We start from the raw sequence: 23,279 nt of genomic DNA, 5'->3' as shown, positions 1-23,279 counted from the left end.
CATGATCTTTTAGATATACCCCCGCACTTGCATGTTTCGCACATTTGCCATAACAGTTTATGTATTAACGCTGAACATTTGTCCCTTGAACTGCCAGAAATTAATAATAGTAGACAAATTTGTAAAAATGTGGACCCCCCAGCATGCCAGCATCATTCAACTTACCCAGATTGTGTTTTTTAGTTGCAGAATGTAAGTTTTAAGTCCTAACAAAGTCTTATTTTCCTTTTGAATATCCATGTTCATTGCACGTTTTCTTTCGTGTTTTCATTTGCATCACTTCACAAGATTCAGAGTCAGCTAGTCCTTTTTTATATGTATCAGGCTCATCTGGTATTGAGTCATAAGTCTTAAAATTCCTGATTGCAGAATCAATTCTAGCTTTTTTCACCTTTGGTGTCTTTTGTCTCTGTCTATCATATTCATATTTCTCATTCTGTCTTTTCAGCTTGGTGACCGGACGCGAGTTTGGTGGAAGTGGTACACCAAGAGCCTCACACTTCAGAAGTGCAGATTCCCCTGGCCCATGATTAATCCTGTGTGCACTTGAATGAGTACGAGCAGAATAGTTCCTCGGGTGAGTAGATTCTTTTGGATCTGACTTGCGATAGCCTCGGTTTACGGCCTCACACTTTTGTGTCGTTGTCCCAAAGCGAGTCTTAACCAAGTTTGTCCGACCAAATCGAATGTTTATTATATTACGCACAAGTATCTCATCATCATCTGTCATGTACAAGCATTTTGCTTCCTCATCTGGCATAAAATCTTTGCCCCAGTGATCTTGCTCAGTACCTTTACATACATAGGAGTATGATTTGCACTTTTCTCCACAATGTCCTGTATAACATGCAATGATACTGTCTGCTGCATAGCTAAGTCTGTTCACAAGCTTGTTCATGTCTCCTGCACACTCCTTCAGAGCAAAGTTGAACTCTATTGTGCATCTGTTGCTTAAGTCAATAGCAAATCGTCTTTGGAGCATAGTACGGTCTGCCTTAGTTACAAACTGTAGCATCATTTCACTGAATTTGGCATTGTCACAGGCTCGCACTTGTGATTTGGCTAAGTGTCTGGTGTCGCGAAGGTTCTCAGGTATGAAATTTAAATTTTCTTCTTGTTTCCGGCTAAATCCTCTGAATGCATGGCTGTCCCCATCTGTTGTTAATTGTCCAATTATAAGTGGTTCTTCATCTTCATTTAGCATATCAGCCAGTATTTCACCATATCTCTCTTCATTGCCAATTGTAGCACTCCATTTCATGTTTGCTGAACAGTGACCAGGGTGGCCTGGACACTCTGGATCTCCTCCAAGTGATCTTAAATAGCTTGCTGTCTTACAAAGCTTGTTTGCATCATGAAGTCCAATAAGTTTCTTCTTTACTGTCACATTTTCTGCTAGTGAGCTTGTAGCCTGGGTAGCAGGCTGAAACGGTGTTGTTTTACGGTGACCGAACAAGGATTTGTTGTATTGTGTGTCAGTTTCAGCTGGTATAGGTGTGTTTTCTGGGAACCCATGTCTTAGAAGTGTCCTTTTTACAGTTTTTCTTTGTTCCTTCATGTCTTTTTTGTTCATTTTCACAAGTTCTTCTCCAGTGGTGTTTGCTTGTCTCTGCATGTTTGTACTAAATGGTGCGGGATGACTGATAGTGCTCATAATCTGGCACCATGCACTATTTGAAATGCTACTGTCTGCTAGTGCAATCTGCAGTCTGATATTTGGTGCACCTGCCTTTCTGCCTCTCTTGCCTGAGTCTACTTCTTCATAAAGAGGAACCATTTTAGTTTTGTATCCACACAATGTACATTCCACACTTTCCATCCAGCACATGGTATGCTGTCGCTCTTTTGAGTAGTCAAACTGGAAATTGCCTGGACAGTCTGGAAATTGGTTTACATGTTCATGAAATGCTTCAGTGAACAGCTTACAAGTCTTATCTGCATGTAGAAATCTGTAAGTGTCCTTATTGCCTTGTATTTTAGGGTGCATGTACTTTTCAAATATGTTCTCCTCCCCAGGTTTTTCTCTAAGTACTGTGATTTTTGGTGGGTTTTCCATTTTTTTCACATTCTCTTCCAAAATAGGTAATGCTTGTGGGTTTAATGTTTCCTCTGCTCTAGTGTTTGCATCTGGTCTATGAAAAACAGTTTTTTGAGGCTCAGTTTCCCATTTTATGGTAGGCACTTGTCTTCTTTTATCATGTCCATGCTTGAAATAGCCACTTTTTGACTTGTGTACTTTTGGCATTTTTGCACTTTGAATGTGGATTTTTGGAATTCTGTGTATATATACTTTTCTAGAAATATTTGTATCATACTTGCTAAGTGCCAAGAGGTTGCATTATTTCAAAATTTGCATTAATGTGCCAACAGTGTCATTTTTACTGGTATGATTATGAGGCTGATGAGTGACCCGGAGCTCCAACATCTAAGCAGTTTAAGTGGCTATTCTAGCCTAGGTGTGAAGTTTCATAAAATCATTAACCATCACAGTTATTCAGCATTAATTGTTCTTTTAAATGTTCAGTAATATATTTGGCTCAAAGAAAACAAAAAGTTAACAGTACAACTTTTATTTTGAAAAAAGTCAAATATTCATACATGACAATAATAAAAAATCACATAAATTACATAATACAGAAAAGGTCAACAATTTTCATAAATTTCAAATATTTAGAACATCTATTACAACTTTATGACAAATTATCCCAAACATCTTAAAAATTGTGTTTGAAATTTAAAAATTAAAAAAACTAAAAATTTCACTATTTCCATTGAAATTTCTTATTTCGCAGAATAGGGTACATGTATAAATTTGTCCGCTACAACCATATTTCCCATGGAAATTTAAAAAAAAATTACAAGGTATTTCAAAACATATCACATTAACTGTTAAATTTTTTTAAAACTTTTTCGCAAACTTTGCCTTTAGTAATAGGTACCAGTATCGTATTGATATTCTTGAGCGGGTGTACGTCAAAACATGGAGGCTAATAAAATAGAGTTCCTTTTTTTTCTTATTTTTTTTTAAAGAGCTGCATTTAATTTTGAACTTGAACTTTGGCCATATTTAAAGATGTGTCCAAGTAGATAAAATGTGTGATTTTTATTTACAGATTCAAAGACAGGAAAGAGGAAGGATATCCAGTTGATAGGGAGTACTGCAGCACAACAACAATACCAAAGTGAAAGTAGAAAACATGTGCTTTTGACTTCAAGGTTTGATGATTTTCCAATCTTCGTGGACTGGTCTAGGTTTTTTAAGTTAAAATCAAATTTGAACATTTCCTGAAACATGATATATGTATGAAAGTTTATTTGAATCAACTTTTCAATTTTTAAAAATTTTTTGAAACATGCACCGTTAGCATTGGAGCCAATGGAGAAATCTATACGATACTGAGACCAAATCCACGAAACGGGACGTGCATGTCTTTGTTTTTCAAGATTTTCAAGAGGAGTATAACAAAATTTTGAAAGACAAGAATTTAATACAAACGTAACACAGGAAGTAGCTGACTGAAATAAAAGATATAAACATATTCGAAAATGCGACCAAAAGCTGAACTGCTGACAAAACAATAGCACGATAGGAGCGCTTGGACCCAATATCAGATTAGACCTGTCCTTTCAAGTACTAAAATTACATGTAGATATGTACACATAGCCGTTGATAATTTACGTCAACATCCATGCACTCGATGAACGGTGTGGCAAAGTAATTCATCAGGTAACAGCACCAGCTTTGATATGAATACGGGTCAGTATTGCGGTCTTTTAAAAATAGGGTATCCTGAATACGAAAGAAATAATGGACATTTTTAAATTACATTATATAAAGAAAACTCAAGTCACATGATTTTATACACATAAAAATGCCTATAAATTGAAAAAAACATCTTGCATATAAACTTTACAATACTAAATACATGCAGGGACATGTTTGAAATCTGTACATTGTACATGTACATGTATTGGAAATTTTTATTTTTTGAAAGAGAAAGTTGTCTTGACAGAAGTGTTTTTAGATTAAAACTATTCTTAATCACTTCATTAGAAAAATAAACACAACTTGTTTTTTGTTGTTGTTTTTTTATGCAAAAATAAGAATCAGGAGAGAGTTTGATATTAAAAGAGTTTCCAACTTTACCGGATAATATTAGGGAATGAACTGCGTTGCTACATTTATTACAAATAAAAATATCTGTAGAGAGTGTTTCTTTATATACAGTAATGTATGTACATTTACCAGCTCTTTAAAAGCCTTTCAGTCAACGCAAAAGTAAATCATCATTAGAACACTGAAGGTTTTATATCGATACATTTCATCAGAAGATAACGCATACAAATGTATGGCACGAAATTTCAAATTCCGATACAATTTTTCCGAACGCACTAAGTTATCAGTACTTGGCCAATTTCAACAAAATTCGCGATGTATCGTAGGATGCAGTTCACTAGTTAGCAAAATATTCAGGTTCGATGATGGTTTACATGGAACACCTAGAGGAATTAATTCAAAACATCCAACATACTGCATGATTGAATTTCAAACTACTAGTTGGCCTTCCCAGGTTTCTAAATTTTTAATTCGAAATTCAATTTAAAGATCTTCAGGTCGAAACTGTCTGTCATATAATTCCTTAGCCACAATCATTGAAATAAAACACGGCCTTAGATACACGTCCCTCTCAACTAGATACATTTCTCAGTTGATAAGCTATATAGCTCAAGTTCTACAAGTTACATGTATTATACAGACACCTGTGTGTCATGTAAAAGCGCTTAGTTTCTGGGCAACTAGTTCCAGAGACACGTACATTAACATAAACACCAAAATCCTAGAATATAATTTCAACAATTATGTCTGGTGCAGGAAACGTTCGCCATGCACTTCTAAGGCACTGAAGCACCTACAGCTCTATCATTATAACACATGGCCAAACAGTCAAATAGAATTATTTTTACAAAACGCAATGTAAATCAGAGACTAATACCATTTCTTTGAAATGCATTATCGGAACTACAAGCAACGTTTCATTTTTATTTGTCACCTCTGGGCAATCTTTATAAAAATACACGATAGTTTGTGATAGAGCAGGGTGGTTTCGGGGGTTATGCTACCTTTCTGTTAAAAGTTTAGCAAAAAATGGGCGACAAATATTAGCCTGGAAAAGGGAGTGTAGTCTTTTGCCACTGGAACCTCTTTATTTATTTAAGTTTTTTGATCGGAACCGCCCCGTGCAGGTCCGGGTGTTAAAAGAATAGGCCTGCAGCAGCGCTAAGCTTGTCGTAAAAGGCGAATAAATAGTGCTCAGAACCCTAGCCGGAGGCTAGGGCGCTCTGCCCACAGAGCAACTGGGATGTGTGCCCCAGGTGGTGGAATGGGGTACCCCTGGTGTGTTACATGCTGGGGTTGTCAGGCTATGATACGAAAAACCTGACCGCAAACCATAGTGGTGCACCATGTTGGGAAAGATGCCACGTTCCTCGCACGTTAAAGACCCTACTGTGGTATTCTCCCGGAGTAGGAACCATATGGCTCCGCCACATGAGGCTAAATTGCCCGACCCTACCCACCTCGTCTTATTTCCAGTGGCAATCAAAATTTGTCGACCCCCCCCCCCCCCTTGTCCTTGTGTCTCATCCCTTTTTCATTTCATCATCATTTCATGTTCATTTTGTCATCGGTTTCATGTTCATCGTCTGAATATAGCTGAAATATTGCTGCTCGGACGTTAAACCCCAACAAACAAACAAACATTGATCGGAACTAATGCCTCTTTTTTGTAAATATTAGTATATGGATCCGCCAGGCACTGCATGAAATTTCTGAAGGACAACCCTTCCAATTGACACTCTTGAACATTGCTTTTTTTCATTTCTATGAGCGATGACTATTTATAACCTCGTAGGGTTTTTATTTGAAGCTAAACATCAAATGGTTTATTATGCGTTTGAGAGTATTGTATTTGTAGGCGACATATTGAACATAGTATAATGAACGATTGGCGTATTCTGGTAAATGCATGGAAATAAACAGGTACTGTGATGTTATGGGTCAACATTTTTTTATTTGGATACAAACCAATTAATCATCATATTTAGTTCGCAGTAGAAGTTGTTTATTGGTGTAAATAGCATAGTTAAATATGACAAATTAGAAATACCTATAAAATAGACCTACACAAATGTAACTATCTACATTTGAACCTTAATGTAGTATGCCAGTTTTCCTGCGGTAGTCTAAAATCATTTCAGATGCTATCAGGCTTTACAAATCTAAAGGCTCGGGCGACTGCTATATCAACTCTGATCTTCGATCTAAATTGATAAAAAGCGATACTATACCGACTGCATCGGAATAATGTTAACTAACAATAAATGTAGTGTCAATAGTAAAACAGATTTTCATATCATTTATAATTATGTGTCTTGACTTTAAATTATAATGAAATATGATCATTAATAAATAATGTAAGCTGTTCTAATTTTTTTATAATTTGTAAAATAATTTAATAAAATACTGTTTATTTTTTAAATGATAATATACTAGCACATGTTGAGATAAATGCGTCAATCTCTATTCAAAAGATAATCAAATCAATAGTTTTATATAGCTCCTTATTTACAGTTGCGATCACTTTTAACCTCTCTTCGATCCTGTCAGGATTCGCTGTCATAGAACAGTTCTAAACTGTCAGAAACTGTTCTGACTCTGTCAGGGTTTGTCAGGACTCTGGACAAGCTCTGTCATAATCTATCATGGTTCCTGACACCCTCCTGTTAGGAACTGTTCTAGGTAGGACAGATATGTGGATTAGAAGAGTTCCTGACAGATTCTGATAGTCATTAGCTCGAGAATACTTCTCTGACTGAATTACATACAGTACATGTACGTGATTCCGAAAAAGGCGTAGCCCGGAAACCCGATTCGTACGACGGGAAAGAAGCCTTGCTATGTTTAAACTTTACCCGACTTTTATGTATGGCATGCAGTACCAACACAAATTATTGCCTGCCGTACATGCTATGCCCCTGACTTTAAAGATATTGGACTGAATTCTTTTGGTTGCAGATCTAGACACTGGTATGATACAGAGTACCTATACAATTTTAAACAGTTTATACAGAAATTTTAGGCCTTTATGGAACTTTAAAGTGTTCACACTCATACACTTTGAAAGAATATGACATTTTGAAGAATTTTGACTGAAATTAATATGTCACAGCCACTATATGATAGTTATATTGAAAAATTTAGCATCTTAGTCATTAATTTTAGACTCTCTTGGAAATGGAAAGTGCTCGCACTCATACATTTTGTAAGAATATGACATTTATAAAGAATTTTGACTCAAACTAATGTGTCGAAGCCACCACATGATAGTTATATTGACAAATTTTACATTTTAGTCAATTACTTTATACCTTCATGGAAATGAAAGCGCTCGCACTCATACATTTTGTAAGAATATGATATTTTTTGAAAAATTTTGACCCAAATGAATATGTCACAGCCACTATATGATAGTTATATTGAAATAATTAGCATTTTAGTCAATAATTTTATACCCTCAAGCAAATCAAAAGTGCTCGCACTCATACATTTTGCAAGAATATGACATTTATAAAGAATTTTGACTCAATTAATATGTCACAGCCACTATACGATAGTTATATTGAAAAATTTAGCATTTAAGTAAAAAATTTTAGACTCTCTTGGAAATTGAAAGTGTTCGCATTCATACATTTTGCAAGAATATGGCATTTACAAAGAATTCGACTCAAACTAATGTGCCGCAGCCACCACATGATAGTTATATTGAAAAACTCATACATATGCTGGAATATGACATTTTTCCAAGAATTTTGTCAGAAATATATGTGTCACAGACACCCACATGATAGTTATATTAAAATAAATAAGCATTTTAGTCAATAGTTTTATACCATTATGAAAATTAAAACTGCTCGCATTCATACATTTTGCAGAATTTTTAATTAAATAGAGGCGTCACATTCACTAATATGAAACTAATATAACGATTTCTTCATATTCCACATATAAAACCATGTAGGTAAATTGGAAGTGTTCACACTCATATTCGTTGCTACAAGTGGCGTTTTGGAGAATTTTGACCGAAATATTTAGGTATCAGTCGCCCATTTGCTGCTAAAATTGTCAATTTTAACATTTTTTAGAATGATTTGTGACCCTTATTTCGTTAAAAGTAGCCATCACTCAAAAAGTACTCTGTCAATCTTGAACTTCGTGAGAATTAACAAACATCTGAAAGTTATCGGTTACCACTTTTACACTTAAAACGGAAACAAAGACCTTTAATTTTATAAATAAATAATTTAATTTAATTGATATCACATGTGGTTGACAGAATGTAAACAAATTATACATGTAAACAATGATGATTTTTGAACTATGAGTGACTGGACCGTGATCGACGAAAATTTGAAAATGAACGTACAACGATCGAGTGATAGTGGGATGATGATCATGACGAGCTCTATATATATAAAATTGTAAATTCAATGTAAATTTTGAAATAAAGATATTTTTCCTAATCGGATTAAGTTATTTACATTAGTCACACAATTTCATTTATTAATCGCGGACTTCCTGTACTAAATTACGTCACACAGAATAGAAAAAATTAGTGTCAAGAACTGTCATGGGGTATGACAGTTTAGAACAGCTTTTCGTATTTTCTTTGTCACGACCCAGGACAGTTTTTGTCAGGATCTGCCAGGGAATAGAGCAAAACGTGTCATGACCTAGGACAGCCTCTGTCGGACCCTGTCAGGATTTCTGTTCTATCTGCTGTCGTAGGGCAGAAATCCTGACAGTCTGACAGAATTTAAGTGAGGTTAGAAGTAATCGCATCTGTAAGAGTTTCATAAAAGCAGTTAATATATATTAAGGTTCAAGAAGTTTTGTTTGTTTGTTTGTTTGTTGGGGTTTAACGTCCAAGCAGCAATATTTCAGCTATATTCAGACGATGAACATGAAATTGATGATAAAATGAACATGGAATGATGAAATGAAAAAGGGATGGGACACAAGGATAATGGGGTCGATAAATTTTGATTGCCACTGGAAATGGGAGAGGTGGGTAGGGTCGGGCAATTTAGTCTCCTGGCGGCGGAGCCTTATTGTTCCTACTCCGGGAGAATACCACAGTAGGGTTCGTTAACGTGCGAGGAACGTAGCATCTTTCCCAACACGGTGCACCACTATGGTTTGCGGTCAGGTTTTCCGTATTATATCCTGACAATCCCAGCATGTAACACGCCAGGGGTACCCCATTCCACCACCTGGGGCACACATCCCAGTTGCTTTGTGGGCATAGCGTCCTAGCCCCGTCTAGTGTTCTGAGCACTATTTATTCGCCTTTTACGACAAGCTTAGCACTGCTGCAGGCCTATACTTTGACACCCGGACCTGCACGGGGCTAGGTTCAAGAAGTAAGGGTTGAATACCAGAAGAACAATAGCTTATTTTTCACTACATTTGCGATACTACATGTAACGTCTGTGTGTCATCAGACTTATCAATAATTATATGACCAAATAATTAACAAATTGGTAAAACACATACTCTGCCTACCATTGTCTTATATTTGAAGGCAAACAATCTATTGTTTGAATTAGTAAGAGAAAGACACTTCCTTGAGCGGCCAGCAGGCATACTATATTGAAAAGATGTTCACTATCTGCAAATTCTTCGCCGACTTTTGTTTGGTGTGCTGCTCCTAATTATTTAGATAAGTGCATCTAGTTTAATTTTGTAAGTTATATGGTGGAGAAAATGGTCGTCATGAAAATTTGTCTCTGTGTGTGTATGTGTGTCTTATTCCCTTCGATCGCTGCATGTTGCAGTTGCGTTTTTTTCCAATACTTGTATTATTGGCATGTCTTTTCAATCATTTTTTACGTTTCCCTTGGTCTTATTATTAGACACACTAAATTCAATGTGCTTCAAATATAGGCAATAGAGAAATGAATATTGTGTTTAATCGGCTAATAGCCTTGAGCTGACATTTTAAATCCCGCTGTGGTTGTTGACTCTTTTACATATTCACCATATCCATTCAAAAATACAGTCACTACCAAGAACCAGTTTTCTTTTACATTTAAAAACATTTTCAAATATTTCAAATTTTCAAAGTCATGTCCATATTTGAATCGAATATTTATGGTTGATGTTTCTTTTAAATTCAGTGAAGACAACTAGATCTCCTACTACAACAACTACTACTACTAATAGACCAACTACGACAAGGCTATCAACAATCCCTTCTACTACAACAACTAAAACAACCAAAGGTACTACAACTACTCCTTCAACAACCAAAGGTACTACAACTACTTCAACAACCAAAGGTACTACAACTACTCCTTCAACAACCAAAGGTACTACAACTACTTCAACAAGCAAAGGTACTACAACTACTCATTCAACAACAAAAACGAGGACGACAAATACACCACCAACAAGTATGACGAGTACAACAACTCAGAAAATTACAACTTTACCTTTGACAACTACCCGTTATACAGCTCTTGCCTTTGATTGTTTACATGGAAATAATATATGCAAACAAGGAAAATGTGCGAAGACTGGAAATAAATTTATGTGTGTTTGTTTTCCTGGATTTGAGGGTGAACTTTGTGAAATAGGTATATACTTTTAATCATGTATATAAATGGATATATGTTTTAAAATAAGTAGTGAAAAGTGGATTACACTACATCAAACTCTGTGAAAATCGAAGATTTGCCAAATATTCAATATTTCAAGAAAGATCAGGTTTAAGTTCTCTATAAACGACAAATTAAAGGCTTCAAGTATACAACAAAAAATGTTATCCTTCATGTGAATATTATATTTAAAAACATTAATAATATCCAACTTCGTTAGCTATATTAGATTTATATATTTTATATAATCCTTTATTTTTTGTCTCTAGATAAGGATGACTGCGCGTCAAAACCATGCGTTTATGGGCATTGTACTGACGAAGTGGACAACTTTCATTGCGACTGTATGGTCCTTTTTACCGGAAAGAGATGTTCAAGGAGTACGTTTTCTAAAGAAAAAAAAAGCAGCGTTTCCTTTTTTATTCCGGGGGCTTATATCCTAGACCCAGCATGTCAACATTAATTGTAATTGTTTATGGAGGAGAAATTTTGAGTCGTGAGAAAAAATAAGTTACAAATGAATTAAGTGTAAATACATTGAACTACGCTGAATGATCCACGTGTACATAAGGGTTCATGGCTATTGGTACTTATATTTATACGTTTTGGCCTAACATGGGTTTAACTGTAGTTTATTTTTCAGTATTGATTAGGAACTGCTTTTTATATCGCGAGCTTCATCTGAAGGCAAATGTTCATATAATGCGATTTTCTATATTTTGGTTTGTATATCGATAGATATACGTTTCCTTTCAAATTAATTTAAGTATGAAATTTGAAATCTTCGGCAGTAGGTCAAAACTAATCATTGTTTGATACCTTTATTGTCTCTAAATGCCGAAGAAAATAAAGGTTTTCCTTGTATAAAAATGTACTGAAAACTATATCCGTTCCCTTTTCAGTGAAACTGTGGGTGATGGGGACCATAGGTGCAGCCGCACTGCTTGCTTTACTTGCATGTTGTTGTTGTCTGTGGTGTATTCTTCCAGCGTATGTTTAGTATTATTATAATATAGAAATCAGTTTTCATCCTCACAAAGGCAAATTGCGTCACTTTAACCTTTTTATGACCCCATTTGAATATTCATTGCGATAAATATTAACCGACAACCAAACTTACCTGCATGCAAATCAATTTGAGAAATTTTCATTATCAAATAAGTAAAGTAGTAAATACTTTTTTGTCATTTCTCATATTCAGCACGATTTCCCCTTTTTCCATTGTAGATGCGATAGAGATAATGAAGAGGAAGACGAAAACGTTGTCAAACCTAATATGAATAAGATTCGACCATTGCCTATGACAAAGCCGTGCTACAATGATTGGTAACACTTGTCGCACTAGCGTGATCGCACTGTAGTCAACAAATACATTTCTTACTTTATGTCACATGGAACCATGTTTTATTATTTGTTTTGAATCAAAATATAATCGGATTCATATATTCAAGATTGGTATTTTTATAATTAATATTGATTATTTATCATGTACAATTTTCAGGCTATATCAGACAAATCAGAAAACGAGTTTTATGTCTTTTCGAAATGCCTTTAAAATCAATGAGATTTTGTGTACTCTTGATTACATAGATGACATAGATGAACTGATCTTGTATCCTTAACTATCTTCACTAATTTAATTATACATAATGTAAATAAATTTAAGGATTTTTAACCCTACATTTATTGTCGTTTTACTTTTAAAAAAATCCACGGGGACGACTTTGAATACTGTTCGGCCATATATTATATGAATGTACACATTGTCATGAATTTATTAAGCCATATCGATAAGTATATAATGATTGAGATATTAACGGGAATTCCTAAAACATTTCGACATTTAATTGAAACAGATAACAGTAAATTATGAAACCGACACTTGCCTTTCCATTTTATTATTGGTTTTGCTTTAAATCATCTTATTGAAACTTATCATATCTTTTTTTAATCTGTGTATAAATAAGAATGCATAAAATGAAAATAAAATTAAAACAACTAACTTCGTTACAGCTGACCAATATAACTACACAAAACATGCGTTCTTCGATGATTTAGAAATGAAGTCATACAATGTAACATAAATTTCACTTCCGATTTTTCAAATTGGAGTTAAAATATAAGTATATATTAATTTTGTAAATTGATGACCATAGACAAATGACTTTTTACTATGATTTATTGTTTTTTTTCTGTATTCTTTATATAACATTTATATAGAGAGTATACAGTAAAACAATTCTTTTGTAGACAAATAAAAAAAACTGTTGTAAACTCTTCGAACTTTACTTGCTATGGTAAACTCTTTGAACTTTACTTGCTATGTAATTGTATTAATCATGATTCAGTAATTTTAAACACTACAATATGAATTAAATCATGAATAAAAGAAGAACGGGGACCTCCTTAAAGTACGTTGGTCTTCTTGAGTGCAACCTTGTAAGAAATTTAGTATATAACTTTCCCAACAATTATTCAATATAATTGATTACTAGTCATTAAATTTTATTAATGACATGCTCCGGTGTGACCTATCAACAGGTCAACCATTTGTTGTAGATAAACAAACATCAAAAGATTAGAGAAGAGGTTTGATTCAAATTGATTTTATAATGATATTGATGTCATAAGCCACATTGTCACAATACTTACACACAACAACTAATATTGTCAGATAAGAAATTTACCATTAAAGTTTATTAGAGTAAATGTACTCAAGGACATTGTACTAATTGTTTTCAATATTTCAACCAAGTAATGCGTTGTTACCAGTTTTGAGAATTTTTACCCTTCATTTTAAATATACAAACCTCGGTAAACTGAACATCTGTCTAAACGAACCGATGTTCTGTATAGACAGATTTAACTGTTCTTCTACAAACGATCGAAAGATAACTCCATAATCAGAAGATTGTGCTTAATAGCCTTCCATGCTTCATGATATTGTGACTACTAATACAATACTTTGTGACTACTAATACAATACACTGTGACTACTAATACCATACACTGTGACTACTAATACAATACTTTGCGACTACTAATACAATACACTGTGACTACTAATACCATACACTGTGACTACTAATACAATACTTTGTGACTACTAATACAATACTTTGTGACTACTAGTACCATACACTGTGACTACTAATATAATACTTTGTGACTACTAATACAATACTTTGTGACTACTAGTACCATACACTGTGACTACTAGTACCATACTTTGTGAATGATCATACAATACATTGTAACTTTTAGTACCATACATTGTGACAACTAGTACCATACACTGTGACTACTAGTACCATACACTGTGACTACTAATACAATACTTTGTGACTACTAATACAATACACTGTGACTACTAATACCATACACTGTGACTACTAGTACAATACTTTGTGACTACTAGTACCATACACTGTGACTACTAATACAATACTTTGTGACTACTAATACAATACTTTGTGACTACTAGTACCATACACTGTGACTACTAGTACCATACTTTGTGACTGATCATACAATACATTGTAACTTTTAGTACCATACATTGTGACAACTAGTACCATACATTGTGACAACTAGTGCCATACATTGTGACTATAACATGTAGTACCATACATTGTGACCTTTAGTACATACATTGTGACTACTAGTACCATACATTGTGACTCAATATTATACAAACGTCTCAGAATGTGACGACTCTATTCGCTACACTGCTCCATCGGATCAAATTGATTCAGGAAGATAACGTAAACCGCTATCCTAAGCTTAACTACAGCGTCTTACATTTGGTATCATTCGATAGATAATTCAAATTTCTATATAAATGAACCACGAAAAACTGTTGACCAAACTTTACGACAAACGTGATGACTTTTCATTCAGAATTGTCAACTTTCCTTTCATCTGTGGCAACATCCCTTCGGTACCTGTGTATGGAGTGTTATTATCACAACTCATACGTTATGCCAGAGCTTGCTGAAACTACGCAGACTTTTTGTATCGCGCTATAACTCTAACAAATAGGCTTATGGAACAGGGTTATGTTGCTACAAGATTGAAGTCATCACTACAGAAGTTTCATGGTCGTCATCATGAACTTGTTGATCGTTATTGTGTATCCATCTGCACCATGAAAACTGATTTATACAACGGTCAGAGTTTTCCTTTCCTCGTTTGTCTACCCCGGACTTAACTTTTTATAAACAACTCGGCAGGTGTTTCTAGAAAAGCAGAGGACGCTTACCCTACCGGTGCACCTGGTCCATACTCCCAGTTTTTAGTGTGAGTCCGAGTTGCTCATTTGGTTTTGTTACTTTGTATGTATGATTTTAGTTACTTTATGTTCTTTGTTGTGTATGTCTGTTTTCCATGTCTGGTCTTTGTCCATGGATTACATTCTTTTGATTACCGCTATAACCTTGGTTCCCTTAATTACTCTTTCAAGAAAGAACTTTAGAAGAATGTTAAAAATACGACCCCTACCCCTAGAAAACTGGTCTTAGTATTACTCGAGCTCATTTGGAAGCTAATACACTATATTAATGTACTGTATCACACAAACGCTTGTTTAATCTACGATATCTTGAAAAAGGAAATAACGGGTGATTTTTTACTGTATCACACAAACGCTTGTTTAATCTACGATATCTTGAAAAAGGAAATAACGGGTGATTTTTTACTGTATCACACAAACGCTTGTTTAATCTACGATATCTTGAAAAAGGAAATAACGGGTGATTTTGAATGATACCAAATTGGAGACCTTTTAGTGGAGCATTTAATTGGAAGAGTCGAATTTATGTGTCTTTTACGAAAAAATCGAAAATCCCATTTTTTGATGAATTCTGACAACGAAAATCGCCAAAGTTCACCAAAAGAACCCCAGAAATATTAATTGTGAATATACTAAACAGAAAATACCAAATAAGCCATTTTTTACTGAAGCGTAAATACTCTAGGGGTTTTGACATGGAAAAATATGTCGATTCAAGCGATTTTTCGGTGGGGTAGGGGTACATAATTTCAGTTTACCCCAAAACCATTAGTGTTACAGCAACCTTTTTGTTTTGTTACCAGTGCAAAGTTAAGACATTTGGCTATATAATGGTATCTTAAAGTGTTTAGTTTGTTCACACATGCTGTCCCGGGAAGGCTTATGTTTGGTTGTAAGTTCTTTTTTACAATCATTTTTACTGAGTCATTATATGTGATAGCAGGTCCAGCCGTCACGCTTAGGGTTACCTACTTTGTGTAACCTGTTACTCGTGAGTATTTAACCAATATTATTCAATTTTTGCAAAGTGTTTACACATATATTCAAATTGCACCTCTTATTTTAGATGAATAGGAATAGGTTTTTCGAACATTTTTAGAAGTATATGCTATAATTTGGATATTACAAATGGAAATTCGTAATCAAAACAGTAGTCTTTAAATTTGCGTAGTTTTAATACACATATTGAAGGCACTAACAAATTTATGACGGTCACGCAGGTCCAGACATGATCTTGTTGGATTACGATCTTCCTCCACACTTGATTCTAATCCTGTGGATGAGGAGTTACTTTTTGTAACATGTGTACAGCATATTGAAATTTGCAATACTTGTTAGTGGTATTTTTGTATATAGGAGAAAGCTTTCAAATTGAAGCATCCCCTGGCCTCATGAATGAGGTTTGAAGTCGATGAAAAAGAAAACTCTTATGTTCTTATATTGGACGATAAAAAGGTCAAAACGGTTGTCAATGTAGTTCGTCTTGGATTTAAATAGGTAACATAATTAAAGATCGAATTGAAATGCTAAATGAGCATCTGAAAACAATAGCAGAAATGCAGTTGAAGCATTCAAGACGATCGCACTTTCCAGTATGAAAGGAAAAGGTGATTTGGAGGAAATCTAAATTCGTCTTGACCATAGATGTTTGCAACAATTTTCTGTATAGAATAGGCAATGATATCGATAAAGTCATGGCTGTTGTAAACACAATCTATAAAACCGGCAAATATTTGAATCAAGCTGGACATCTTTTTGAGAAAACTAGTTCAATTGATCTGCAACCGCTAGATGTTATTAAAAACACAAAAAATGCACAAAGTATCGCAAGTTATACAACAAGGCAAAGAACAGAAGAATGGATGAATGCACGAAAAGACAGAAGAGCGATGGAAATTTCATTTATGTTGTTCTTGGTTGTGACACACTGAAAATGCAGAAAGAAGACTTCAATAAAGTTTAAAGTAGTACATTACACGGTCAACCTTCTGATAAAAACCGATGGGCAATGCAAAGAGAAACTGAGTGTGAAATTTATATAATAATATTCTCAAATGTCGTTTTGCCTTTTCTATTTCCGGGCTTTTTGTATTACGGAGAAGGCTATTTCTTTACAGATGATACACTAGTGTTGACATATTGGAGCTTAATTGTTATGTTTGTTTGTTAGTTAGGGTTTAACGTCCGAGCAGCAATATTTCAGCTATATTCAGACGATGAACATGAAATTGATGATAAAATGAACATGAAATGATGATGAAATGAAAAAAGGATGGGACACAAGGATAATGGGGTCGACATTTTGATTGCCACTGGAAATAGGGAGAGATGGGTAGGGTCGGGCAATTTAGCCTCCTGTGGTGGAGCGGGAGAATACCACAGTAGGGTTCTTTAACGTGCGAGGAATGTGGCATCTTTCCCAACACGGTGCACCACTATGGTTTGTAGTCAGGTTTTCCGTATTATAGCCTGACAACCCCAGCATGTAACACGCCAGGGGTACCCCATTCAACCACCTGGGGCACACATCCCAGTTGCTTCGTGGGCAGAGCGCCCTAGCCCCGGCTGGGGTTCTGAGCACTATTTCGTCGCCTTTTACGACAAGCTTAGCGTTGCTGCAGGCCTATTCTTTTAACACCCGGTCCTGCACGGGGCGATTGGAACTTAAGACTCACCCATTACCAATATATATACCGCCAAAAGGACAAGAAAACAGTTTTAGTTTTTTTTAAACAATAAAATACAAAACAAGTAGGACAAGTAGAAAGCTCAAAGAAAAACATATTCCATTCAAAAGATTTTTTTTAAACAATGAAACAACAAAGATTTAGAGGCATTAGGCTATGTGTAATGCCTAAAAATATAAACTTTCTTGTAATAACATCAAAATTGTTCATAACAGCATAATATATTAAAAATTAAGGAAAATGATGTTTTGTGGCATTAGTTCGTTCTAAGGACGTCATAATGGTGCCAAAATTATATGCCATTTAGGGGAAAAAAACTGCTGAGATTTGTATAGTCTGTTGTTTTTTGGGACATACATTTATTTATATCCAGAAAACTATTTCCACACCAAAGAAACAATTTTATTCACATATGATAACTTATGTAATAATGAATGTATTCATTAAATATGAAGACATTTTTTTTTGGTGTGACCTCAGATAGATATTGTCATTCTGAGCATATTTACCCTGTCAGAATTAAAAAAAAACGATTTTGAATATATATATATATGCTACAACGTCTGTCTGACCCCTATGTTTAATTTTTAGTAACAGTGACCATATTTTTTGACGGATCGAAAATCCCCAAATCAGTTCTGTGTAGAATACCCTTAGGAACATTCACATCAAGTTTATTCTCATTGGTCTGGTAGTTCGGGAGAAGAGTTAACGGGGACGGCGACTGACGCAAAGTGATGGCAATAGCTTACATGGTCTTTCGGGCCAGTTGAACTTAGAGGCACATTTACAGTTCACTCAGATATCTACATGCCAAACCTTAATGGAGATTCCCAGTTCAATTTCGGCTTTAAAACAAATTTTAGGCAGTTTATTTTTGTAAATCATATAATTCCGTATTTTAAGTACCCGACACTGAGACACTGCACTATCATGCATAAATGTTGAATATTGTGTAATCAATATGTACAAGTCAAATATATGTATAACAAATTAATGTACATTTTTCTTATACATGTTAATGTGTGGGTTGTAATTTATGTGCTTTTGGTCAATCAAAAAAATGAGGTTTCTGGTATTGATGCCACATGCTCTCAAAACAAATCCTTGAAACGGAGATTTTGGGTTTGATTTCCAGTAGCAATCCCTCTCATCAAGAGAATCGCTTGTCTGCAATAATTAACATATTGTTTTTAAAAATTTCAAGCTTACATTTATATATTACACATTGTAACGAGTAGTGCGTGAAAGTGGCTATAGAAAATTTGGAAGATTGCCTATTGATATTGTATAATTTATCCATATTTATGCTTTGTTTTATTTATTTATTTATTGTCTAGAGTTGTATGTATTGATGGGATTTTGGGGTGATTGTTATGAATGGATTGTATGAGAAAGAAGGCCCAACATCCCCCCTTTTTCTTTGTAAAATTGTATCACTCTGGTTTGATGTGCCTTACTTGTTATTTGGGATTGTACTATCATGTCCTAAATACGGGTGGTAGAGAGTGTACACTACCAAATACATATATTCCCAATCAATTTATTTCTCCATATGGCCGCCGACATTTGTTTACTTTTGAAACTCTGAAATGCCAAATACCCGGATGAACATATCTGTCAAGTGCAAATATTGTCGTGACATCATATTAACGGTAAATTCTTGTCGTATTTTTTATCGGATACGTACTTTTTGTCGTCCTACTATCAATAGTTTGCGCGTTAACTTCAGGTTGTCCTTGTTCCTGTTTTGTTGCAGTTATCGTTTTGTCTGAACGTTCCAGTTATTAATTCAATTCAGATTATATAAGGTTAGCAGCATATATATATTACTGTATACATATTTCTCCTGTATATTGAAGAACTTGTTCCTGGCCAGAAAGTACAATCTTTTGATACTAGTTAAAGGAGGCTAGCTGTTTATTGAGACCCGCATTAATGATATTTATAATTTCCCGTACACGCTTTTACGGCTAATTAGTTCACTGTCCTTTTTATTTTACGATTGAAGAGATAATTTATTACTGGTTACTGTCGAACATTCTCTGTCAACTGTGTATATTGCTGAATATAAATTAGTTTGGTGTATGGGTATGGGCTGTGTCTGGCCATGATATTTCGTCCGTGTCCCCCTTACCCTATCGTATTCGTTACTTAGATTCTCTATATCTACCACCTGAATCTAAGGGAATTATCGGAATATACAGTAAGATTGAAATTAAGGTATTTGCATAGCCTGTTACAGTAAGTGTAATCGTTTTCGTTCAATAAATAGTTTATTTTCGTTACGCATTTGTTTAATTTAGCTATTAGCTTCTATTTAGAGACACGCATTACACGCTACCACACGAACCCCTCGGCCCGTTACATATTTTGTGACAGCGGAGGGATAGTTTTAAACTGAAACGGACCCGACGGAAAAACATTTAATCATTCGTAGAATAAATTTTTAAATGTCTGAGTTTGAAAGCCAAAATGCGGAACTAACAGATGGGGTTGGACAATGTCTAGAACATTTGATGGACTTTGACGAAATAAGTGGGACAGGGGCAGGACTCCCGGCACCTGCTTGCCAAGATGCTACCCCACCGGGAGAGGTGCAGGTGCGAGTAAGGTTAGAACCGGGAAGTTGCCAAGATAGGGTTGAGACACAATTTAGGAGATCAGATAGAAGTGAATCTACATTAAATCTAAATGATAACAAAGGGAATGAACAGGCAGACCTAACGGCTTGTACACCAGATAACAAGTCTGTGGTTGGTCCCTTGTGAGCGCACTGCGTACCCACGGGTATCCCAAGAGAGGGGAGATACAAATGTTGGAAATTTAGTTGATTCAGCGATTATCCTGACAAGGGGAGGGTTCACAAAATTGTTATCAGTCCATATTTTACAGAGGGGCTGGTCCCCAGGGATTTTAGAAATGCAGGGGGTCTTCAACGTATCTCCGAGGGGGATAATTATACCGTCCGCACTAGTATGAGAAGTTCTGTGGTTCACAGGAAATTGACTCCTATGCTGTTCGCAGGCAAATTATTCACGACCGAATAAGAAGGCGGCAACTTTCGACGGCACGGGTAGCCTACAGGTTTATTTAGTACACTTCGCTACGATTGCAGAAATAAATAGGTAGGACAAAAGCTTTGGACTTAGCTACATGTTTAAGGGGGCCTGCACAATCTATTTTAAGTGATTTGAGACCCGACCTTAGGAGGAGCTATGCTCATTTAGCGCTTACCGCTTGTATTTAATCAAGTAACCAGGCAGAACTGTATCGCGGAACTAACTCAAGACATTAAAAGATTGACGATACTAGCGTACCCGACGGCACCTTAAGTAAGAGAGCAGTTAGCTCGCGACTGTTTCGTTGATTCTTTAGGTGATCCCGACCTAAAATGGTCAATATTCCAAGGGAAACCGTATTCAATTGAAGATAGCGTGAGAGTTGGGCTTGAATATGAGGCATTTCTAGGGGACATAGAAGAAAATTCAAACACCCGGTTTCGTTACGTCAGATTGAAATTTCGAATGATTATTCAGGTGAACAATTTAACAACGTATTTGAGAGGTTAGCTAAACTTGAAAATAATACGGAGTCAACAAACTTTAGGTCTGTTAAAGCGTGTTATTTTTGTGGATCAAAGAATCATTTCAAACGAGGCTGCTAATAGTTCCATGAAATAGAACGAAACAGGCGACACGTACAACAAAACAACCACGGTAGTAGGTTAGGGTCAACATCAAAATGGTCACAAGGCACCCAAACTGATATGTCTCATTCGGAAAACTGGTCGATTGATTGATTGATTGTTGGGGTTTAACGCCCGAGCAGCAATATTTTAGCTATATCCAGGCGATGAACATGAAAAGGATGATAAAATGAACATGAATGATGATAAAATGAAAACAAGGGATGGGACACAAAGATAATAGGGTCGAATTTTTTATTTCCACTAGAAAAAGGGGGATGGGTAGGGTCGGGCAATTTAGGCTCCTTTGGCGGAGCGCAAAGGTTCCTACTCCTATCGAATACCACAGCAGGGTTCTTTAACATGCGAGGAACGTGGCATATTTCCCAAAACGTTGCACCACTATGGTTTGCGGTCAGGTTTTCCGTATTATAGCCTGACAACCTCAGCATGTAAAACGCCAGGGGTACCCCATTCCACCACCTGGGGCACACATCCCAGTTGCTCTGTGGGCAGAGCGCCTAGCCCCCGGCTAGGTTCTTGAGCACTATTTAGTCGCCTTTTACGACAAGTTTATTCTATTGACACCCGAATTGCACGGGGCGAAAACTGTTAGAGGTTAAAGGTAAAGGTCCGCCGTTGACCAGTGCTGATTTTAACGAGGGACCTGAAATTAGTGATAGTTTATATTTAAAGTTGAAAATAAATGGTGTTAAAATTAATTTTCTGATAGATACAGGGTCGACACTGTGTGTCATGCACTTTAGAAAATTTGTGTCTATACCTCCTGAGTCGCTAAGACCTGATGAAATAGATAAAGGAATAAATTTGAAATTAGCGAATGGCAAACCGATGAAAACTTTTGGAAAAGCTAAGTTTAAAATGAACATAAATGGAATGGCCTTCATGCAGAATTTCATTATAGCGGATATTGATGCACCGGCAATCATCCGCACAACTTTCTTTTTTCAAATAGCTTTAAACTTGATATCAGAAACAGTTCTATAACTATAGGTGAGGTAGAAATTAAATGCAGAAGGGAAAGTTAGGTGGATAGCACTTTTAAAGTAACAGCCAGTGACGATTTTGTCTTACCCCCTGTTCTGAGACAGTTGTAATGAGTAAAATTGTAGGTGACCCCTCACATTTGGTTTCAGCTTTAGTAGAACCCTGCTGTAATCCTGATAATGACCTATTAATAGCTAAGGCTTTAGTGGACCCCAGTGGCGGTTTCGTACCTTTGCGAATTAGAAATTTCGAAAAACACATTTACAAAAATAATGGTCCGGCTATATGTGAAGAGTGTCCAGATTTAATAAGTTTTACGATGAACAAAAAGAAGGGGCTATTTTTAAGTTGACCGGCTCTGAAATTGCGAATCAATTACCTGAACATCTAGTAAAACTATTCGAAGCGGCGAGCAGTGATAATTTAACTCCAGATTAATGCGTCGCATATAGAGATATGTTAATGCGCCAAAAAGATGCTTTTGCGAAATCCAAAGATTTAGGCTCCACTGATATTATTAAACATAAAATAAGTGTTGGTGACGCGGTTCCAAACAAACAAACCCCTCGGCGATTGCCTTTGGCAAGAGAAGAAATAGCCGATCGTGAAGTGCAGCGAATGCTAGACATGGTTATAATTGAGCATTCAACATCTCTATGGTCTTCCCCATTAGTACTTGTCCCAAAGAAAGACAAATCAGTCAGGTTCTGTATAGACTATAGACGTCTTAATTCTGTGACTAAAAGGGACAGTTTTCCACTTAATCGTATTGACGATTGTCTAGACGCACTTAGAGGCGCGGTTTCTTTCTCGACTATTGACTAGCAAAGTGATTACTGGCAAGTACAAATGGAAAGTGAGACTGACCGAGAGCAAATTGCTTTTGTAA

At 35.6% G+C, this 23,279-nt stretch overlaps 1 protein-coding gene across 2 annotated transcripts in view; it reads left to right on the top strand.

Annotated features, from left to right (window-relative positions):
- LOC148629933 (uncharacterized) overlaps nucleotides 1–12,859 on the top strand; it is a 54,438-nt gene extending 41,579 nt beyond the window's left edge. For both annotated transcript variants that reach the window (XM_088564791.1, XM_088564790.1), the window contains exons 2-5: nucleotides 10,237–10,695; nucleotides 10,986–11,096; nucleotides 11,619–11,706; nucleotides 11,944–12,859. In XM_088564791.1, coding sequence (XP_088420917.1) covers nucleotides 10,237–10,695; nucleotides 10,986–11,096; nucleotides 11,619–11,706; nucleotides 11,944–12,046 — 761 coding nt within the window. In that variant the 3' untranslated portion in view covers nucleotides 12,047–12,859. The remainder of the gene's footprint in view (nucleotides 1–10,236; nucleotides 10,696–10,985; nucleotides 11,097–11,618; nucleotides 11,707–11,943) is intronic.
- The last annotated feature ends 10,420 nt before the right edge of the window (nucleotides 12,860–23,279 follow it).

Source organism: Perna viridis, chromosome 1 (genome assembly GCF_037379345.1).
Source record: "Perna viridis isolate PV_CMFRI_1.1 ecotype Kerala chromosome 1, ASM3737934v1, whole genome shotgun sequence".
In the NCBI taxonomy this organism is placed as follows: Eukaryota; Metazoa; Mollusca; class Bivalvia; order Mytilida; family Mytilidae; genus Perna; species Perna viridis.
The sequence above is the reverse complement of the archived record's forward strand: the minus strand, read 5'-3'. Positions and strand labels throughout refer to the sequence as shown.